General features: G+C 28.6%; 2 protein-coding genes across 3 annotated transcripts; both read left to right on the top strand.

Annotated features, from left to right (window-relative positions):
- Nucleotides 1-349: 349 nt before the first annotated feature.
- On the top strand, nt 350-2,561 carry LOC112736816 (uncharacterized). Of its 2 annotated transcripts, none has more exons than XM_072213093.1 (4): nt 350-477; nt 995-1,367; nt 1,478-1,585; nt 2,158-2,561. In XM_072213093.1, the coding sequence occupies exons 2-4, from the start codon at nt 996-998 to the stop codon at nt 2,461-2,463; spliced, it is 786 nt and encodes a 261-aa protein (XP_072069194.1). In that variant the 5' UTR covers nt 350-477; nt 995; the 3' UTR covers nt 2,464-2,561. The 2 variants fall into 2 exon arrangements, with proteins under 2 accessions (XP_072069194.1, XP_025642224.1); XM_025786439.3 differs by lacking the exon at nt 350-477 and having other exon boundaries at nt 632-1,131; nt 1,239-1,367.
- Nucleotides 2,562-4,555: 1,994 nt separating this feature from the next.
- LOC112736810 (endochitinase EP3) lies at nt 4,556-6,838 on the top strand. The gene is made up of 2 exons (XM_025786430.2): nt 4,556-4,954; nt 6,231-6,838. The coding sequence occupies exons 1-2, from the start codon at nt 4,669-4,671 to the stop codon at nt 6,635-6,637; spliced, it is 693 nt and encodes a 230-aa protein (XP_025642215.1). The 5' UTR covers nt 4,556-4,668; the 3' UTR covers nt 6,638-6,838.

The following is a 6,838-nucleotide window of genomic DNA, read 5'->3' as shown; positions in this document are numbered from 1 at the left end:
TAAATTCTTAACTTTGTCAATCTATAATAATAATAGCCAATGAGTAATAGTTCAAATGACATAGACTCCCCATATTCAATTAAGAGGTTGCGGGTTTGAGTCTCGTATCTTTCCAAATTTTTAGCCATAATAGCTCAAATGGCATAGTCTCCCCATACTCAATTCAAAGTAATATTTTTTTTAAATATATGTGTGTTTATTTGAGTTATGTGCAAAATAATTAGTAAATTTAAAATTTTCATATTATAAACTTTATGTTTAAGTCTATCTTACAAAATTAAATATATTTTTAAAAGAAGAAAACATTTACATTTCATTATCATCGTTATGCATGACTAATTTTTGTTAATCCACATTTGCATGACTTTTGGAAACTAAACCTGTGATCCGGTTACATAGATTTTTTTTTTTTTTAGCTTAAAATTTATGTAGTAAATCTCATTTGGTCCATGTTCCTGAACCTGTGGATAGAACAAGGTATTGTTCATCGTCATGTTTTTTATCTTCTTTTGTTTTGTTACTATCAATTTGAAATTTCCAGGAAAAAGTCAACATCCGTATAAAATTGCTTCTGAATTAAGGTTACCACCACCCATCTATTTAAAAATCTTCCTTTTTCAATGTCTTGGAATCACAGACACGCAAAGCCTTCAACTTATTCAATTCTTTTTAGTTTTTACATTCTTCAGATTCAAAACTCCTATATATATTTCTTACTTTGACATTCGTTTAATTAAAAATAAAAGTTTATCATTGTTCTTGTTTAATTATAATATATCATAGGCTTAATCAATGTGCAACGTGTATGCTATTAAATCATGCAAAGTGCAAACGTTAACATTACTTTGTTTCTATCACCAAAAACCTTGTTCTGTTCTGTTCTGTTCTATTCTATTCTTCATCCACATGTAGATCACAGAATCATTAATTTATATACAACATTGTTGTGAGTTGTGACAATTGTCTTAACCCCATTGATTTATGGTTTCAACAGAATGATCATCACCCTTTTGAAGGGGATGATGGAAGATGATGATCAAGTTTTTTCCATGACCAAGATGATGAGGAGGAAAACATGTTTGATTATGATAATGATGATGGGCATGTTTGTTACAACAACATATGCAGCAGGTGACACAAATAATGTTTATAGTCCATGTCTTGATGCTAAGGTTCAGACAGGAGATGGTTTCACCTTTGGAATTGCTTTTGCATCAAACAAACAATCTTTCTTACAGGACAATGGTGGTCCTCAGCTTTCCCCCTGCGACCGCCGCCTCGGCCTCGCCAGCAACGGTGCATCCGTTGCTGTCTTTAGGCCAAAAGTTGATGAGATCTCCTTACTCACCGTTAACAGAAACGACACGGTATGTAATTATATTATCGTTCGTATATTTCTTTCTATCAGCTTAAGTTTTTAGAGTTAATTGATCTCATAAAAGTATCTAAGAGGTTTTCATGAATTCGAAATGATCAGGCTTCGGGTAGTGGATATATGGTTGCATTTGCTGGACAGAAGTATGCGGCAAGATCACTTCCAATCATGTTTGCTGATAACACACACACAATTACTAGCTTCACCCTGGTAAATTTGATATATAACTATTTACGTGTCTTTTTCTATTAGTTTAAGTTTTTGAGATAACTAGTTTTATGATATGATTATGATATCAGAGTTTCTATGACCAAAAAGTATAGAATTCGATTCTTATTAATTCCAAAGACGTGTTAGAGATATAATCATTCATATACCTCTTTCTATCTTTTTTGAAAATATTCATAACAGTAAACACATTTAACAATAAGTCTGTTGGAGAAGTTGTAATTCTAAAATTTGGATGGTGATTGATTGATTAATATCACACACAATTACTAGTTTCACTCTAGTAAATTAGAGATATAATTATTTAAGTATCTTCTTCTATTAACTTAAACTTTTGAAATAAATAGTTTTATGATATGATATCAGAGTTCTTATGACCAAAGATTTAGAATTCGATTTTTGTTGTTTAAAAGAAAGAATTTCAGTAAGACGTGTTAGAAATATAATCATGCATGTGCATCTTTCTGTCAACTTAAATTTTTAGGATAAGTAATTTCATAACAGCAAACACATTTAACAATAATAGTCTTGATTGATTGATTAATATCACACAGGTTCTTGAATTTAGTGGGGGAACCCTTCAAAACTTGTTCTGGAAGAGTTACGGCTGCAATTCGTGCTCCGGAGGAGGAAACATTTGTCTGAACAACACAGATTGTGCAGTTCCAAACTCAAAGTGTCAAGAAAATGGAGGTAGTGGCTGCAACATAGGCATACAATTGGCATTCTCAGGGACAGACAAGAATCTTGATGTTCTTAATTCTTGGTATGAAGTCAAGAATCTAAGACAGTACTCTCTCTACACTCTGTACTCCAATCTGCGCGACACCATCGTTGCGCCGTATGAAAAGTTTTTCTAAACTCCTAAACATGTAATTAATTACTCTCTTGATGAAATTGTTTTATGAGTATAGACCAAATTGGTTCCTTAAATACTAAATAACTGTTTCTTGTGCTACACGTTAAATCTTGTTGCTTCATTGAAGTTCAGTTTGGTTAAACTCAACAACTAGAGTTTCAGGCTCAGTTATAAGATTAAAGGCTAATTCTTTTCCTGGTTTAGAATTCATTTATAATCATCTATGGATGTTGTGTTGCGTTCAAAGACTAATTAATGGCCTTTTCAAGTAAGTAATGCAGGCTCATGTTTTAGTTATATGTTGATTTTATTGGAAAAGAATCACAGAAGAATGAGGGAATATTTATGAAGACCAAAAGAAGATACCAATAATTAGTGTAGGAATAAAGCTGCAGATTGCTTGCTTGCTTGTTATGCTGCTCAGAGAGTGTGAATAAGCTTATATTATCATAATTCATAACATTAACTTTAAATTTTCTGAAAATTAATTTGGGTTGGTCGAATAGTTAATTTATTTATCCGTTTAAATAAATATAGGAGTTCGAATAAAAGAAAAAATTTCAAAGTCAATAAAAAATTGAATAAAAAATATTACTTTGAAATAATTTAATTATTCTTATGAAAGATTATAGTCTGCTTTCGTAATTAGAAACATAAAAAAAATATATTATTTTTTAATTAAAAAAGGATTGTATTAAACCCTATATAGTTAATATAAAAATTTTGTCGAATTTTTGTACCCTTTTTACAAATGGTTCATTTGAATTTAATTCGATTATTATTCACAAGTTGGTTTACTTTGGCAATTATTTATAGAAGAAAAATAGTTTGAATTAGTAATTTTTAGTATTTTTTGTTATTATTTGATCAGTATAAATATTATATTATTTTTAACAAATAAATTTTATTATCTAATTCATATGTACAAATTTTAAAAAATATAGATACAAATTATATTAATTTATGTGTATAAACTTTAATAAATAAATATAAAAATTATATATTTATTGTATACAAAATTCTAATAAATATATATATATAAATTATTATTGACTAAATACTAACTAAAAATAATAATATTTACTTGTCCTATAATATTACTCTTTATAAAATTCTTCAGTAATATAATTTTGGATGCTTTTATTCAATTACTTGTCATGTAACAATGATATTAGCTTATTATATCAGTTCTTTAATTTCTTCTCAAGATACAACATGATGAACATATAAGGCACTAAAAAACAGTCTCCAATCATGTTTAGTCAGAAAAGAGGACTCATTCAACCAGCGACACCACTGCCAATCACCATTATTTAATTTAATAGCCTTAGACCAAGACCAATTCAATCCGACAAATACTTGTATGTTTTCATAATTGTTATTTTTTTAAATTACATGTATATTATTTTAAATAATGAATTATTATAAAATTTTTAAAACACTACTAAATGTTTTAAGTAATTTTTTTTTCACATTATTTCTCATTTTAATAGATTTGAACTTCATTTAATAAAATATCATTAACTAATAATAAATTATTATATACACAAACCAAAATAAATTATTATGATTTCGAATAAATCGCTATAGTAAAATTGGTAGATATACTGTTCTTAGGAAACAGTGCTATACATCTCGGTTCGAATGGTTCAAATAAATTCATTATATATAAAATAAGAGATAAATGTATCGAAATTTTATAACCTTTTTAATACGATCAAAAAAATATTTTATCTATAAAATTTTTGTTCGTATTAAATTTTGTCGTGTAGACCTTTCATTGAGGCCCGCTATACAAAAGCGAAAAAAATTTTATTCTTCTCTTTTTTTTCTTTTTTTTTAACATTCAAAATTTATTTAAGCAATAAACAACTTATCAATCACTCATCCTATCATCCAACTAAAATTTGTCAAATGTTTTAACTAATTTATCTATCCTGCTAGTGTTTCTATAGTAGTGGACACTGGACAGCGCACACCACTACAAAAAGAGGGAGAAATATCAAAGTCAAGGTCAAAATTTTCCACAAACACATACTATTCTCCCAATAATTTTCACACTAAAATGTCAACCATCCACAACGTAGCCCCACAAATATTGTGTATGGATAGCGTGGCCAATGCAGCACCTCCTAATCAATATAAATACACCTCCTTTAGCTTTATGTTCCTATAACTAACCATATCACACATCTTGAAAGATAATATGAGGATGGAGAAAAGGTTGTTGCTAAAGATGTGTGTTATGGGAATATGGGTAATGATGGGCATGGTGAAAAGTGATGGTTCTGTTGGTGACATAGTGACACAGGAATTCTTCAATGGTATTATTGATGAAGCTGATGATAGCTGTGCTGGGAAGAAGTTCTACTCCAGAGATGCATTCCTCAGTGCCCTCAATTCCTATGATCAGTTTGGTAATCTTGATACTCTTGATGACTCCAAGCGTGAGATTGCTGCTGCTTTTGCTCATTTCACCCACGAAACTGGACGTACGTTATTGTATATTTATTCGTATTTTTTTTTTTTACCAAAGATAAGATATTCGAACCTGTAATCTCTTAATTGAGTATGGGAGACTATACCGTTTAAGATTATACTCCTCATACTCAATTAAGAGGTTGCGAGTTCGAGTCTCCTATATTTAGTTAAAAATAAATAAATAAATAAATAAATTATTTAAATTTAAAATATTATTTATCTCTTTGTTTTCACGCGTTAATAGTTAAAAATCAATAAATTATTTAAAAAATTTAATTAAATTATTATCTAATAATTATTAACTATTAACTTTACATAAAAACACTGGATACGAGTTTGATTGATTTTTTTTTTTTGGTATTTTTTATTTTAAAATTTTGTGAGGTGAAAAAACAATAAGTAAAACAAAATTAAGAATTTTATTATTTTTATAATTTTTTATTCTGAAAATAGAAAACATTCTGGGTCGATCTGGATAAATTTTAGTTGATAAGAGTCAATCATACTTGCATTATTGTTCGACCGGCCAAAATAGACTCAGATTGGCTCGGTTTGAATGGTGTCGGTCATACTTACCTTCGGTTTGGCCGATCGAATTAGGTTTAGGTAGTTTTTCATAAACATAAGCCTATATAATTATGATTTTTTTAAAGAAAATAGTTTTTACTGTTAATTATATATTCTACAACAATTAAAATTTAATGAATAACTATAAACTAACACTAAAACCAATTATAGTGCATTTGATTTGACGTTTTCATTTTAGCATTTTTCTATTTATATGATTTTGTTAAAAAATATATAAATAATTTTTTTATTTTTACCTCATGTTTTTATTTTTTTTTCTTTCACAAAATTTTTAAATTTAAAAATATTAAAAATAAAAAAATAAAAATACAAACTAAATACACTCTTATATTACACTTTTAATTTTGTTTAAGATTTTGTATAGAAAAAATAGAAAGTACTAAAAATAATTAAATCTCATTTACTGTTTTTACTTATTTTCAGTTTCTTCTTCAATAATCTTTAAAAAAAAACAGATTTTTTTAATAAAAGATACAAAAAAAGAGCAAGATATTTTGTTTCTCTGTCCTTATCTTTACAAGCAAAGGAACTTTTATATATGTATGCTGTCTTTTTTTTGTTGTCTACGGTATCTCTCAACCCAATAAATTAATGACTAGTTTATCATGATTTAAACTCTATTTAAGAGTTTGCTGTACTTTTATTTATTTCAAAAATATTATCCAAAATAATTATTGCAAGATGTAAATGTGAATGCAGATTTTTGCTACATAGAAGAGATAGATGGTGCATCAAGGGACTATTGTGATGAAACAAACACAGAATATCCATGCAACCCAAACAAAGGGTATTATGGGCGTGGCCCAATTCAAATATCATGGAACTTCAACTATGGGCCTGCAGGGAAGAACATTGGGTTTGATGGGCTCAATGCACCTGAGACTGTGGCCAATGACCCTGTTGTGGCCTTCAAGACTGGACTTTGGTATTGGATGGAGAATGTGAGACCTGTGGTTAGCCAAGGCTTTGGTGCAACCATTAGAGCCATCAATGGTCAACTTGAGTGTGATGGTGCTAACCCTACCACTGTTCAGGCTAGGGTTAATTATTACAAACAATATTGTTCACAATTAGGTGTTGACCCTGGTGATAATCTTACTTGCTAGTTGCTTGTGACTACTTCTAAACTCATCATTATTTAGGGTTATAAATTTGGATATCATGTCATACATACATTTATGTCAATAAAGATCTCACTCATGAATGAGATCCTATTTAGGAATTTGAGGAAAGTAACATATATACAAGTTTTAATGTGCTTGTTTCAATAAAAATATTTAGTAATAAAAAAAATTAGCCAAAAAAAA

Source organism: Arachis hypogaea, chromosome 13, assembly GCF_003086295.3.
Source record: "Arachis hypogaea cultivar Tifrunner chromosome 13, arahy.Tifrunner.gnm2.J5K5, whole genome shotgun sequence".
Classification (NCBI taxonomy): domain Eukaryota; kingdom Viridiplantae; phylum Streptophyta; class Magnoliopsida; order Fabales; family Fabaceae; genus Arachis; species Arachis hypogaea.
The sequence above is the reverse complement of the archived record's forward strand: the minus strand, read 5'-3'. Positions and strand labels throughout refer to the sequence as shown.

What these genes read in the sequence shown, in the direction of transcription:
- LOC112736816 (XM_072213093.1), top strand. Translation starts at nt 996, where the DNA reads ATGATCATCACCCTTTTGAAGGGGATGATGGAAGATGATGATCAAGTT. An exon ending in CCGTTAACAGAAACGACACG is followed by an intron (nt 1,368 to 1,477) that starts GTATGTAATTAT and finishes CGAAATGATCAG; the next exon opens with GCTTCGGGTAGTGGATATAT. An exon ending in CAATTACTAGCTTCACCCTG is followed by an intron (nt 1,586 to 2,157) that starts GTAAATTTGATA and finishes AATATCACACAG; the next exon opens with GTTCTTGAATTTAGTGGGGG.
- LOC112736810 (XM_025786430.2), top strand. Translation starts at nt 4,669, where the DNA reads ATGAGGATGGAGAAAAGGTTGTTGCTAAAGATGTGTGTTATGGGAATA. An exon ending in TTTCACCCACGAAACTGGAC is followed by an intron (nt 4,955 to 6,230) that starts GTACGTTATTGT and finishes ATGTGAATGCAG; the next exon opens with ATTTTTGCTACATAGAAGAG.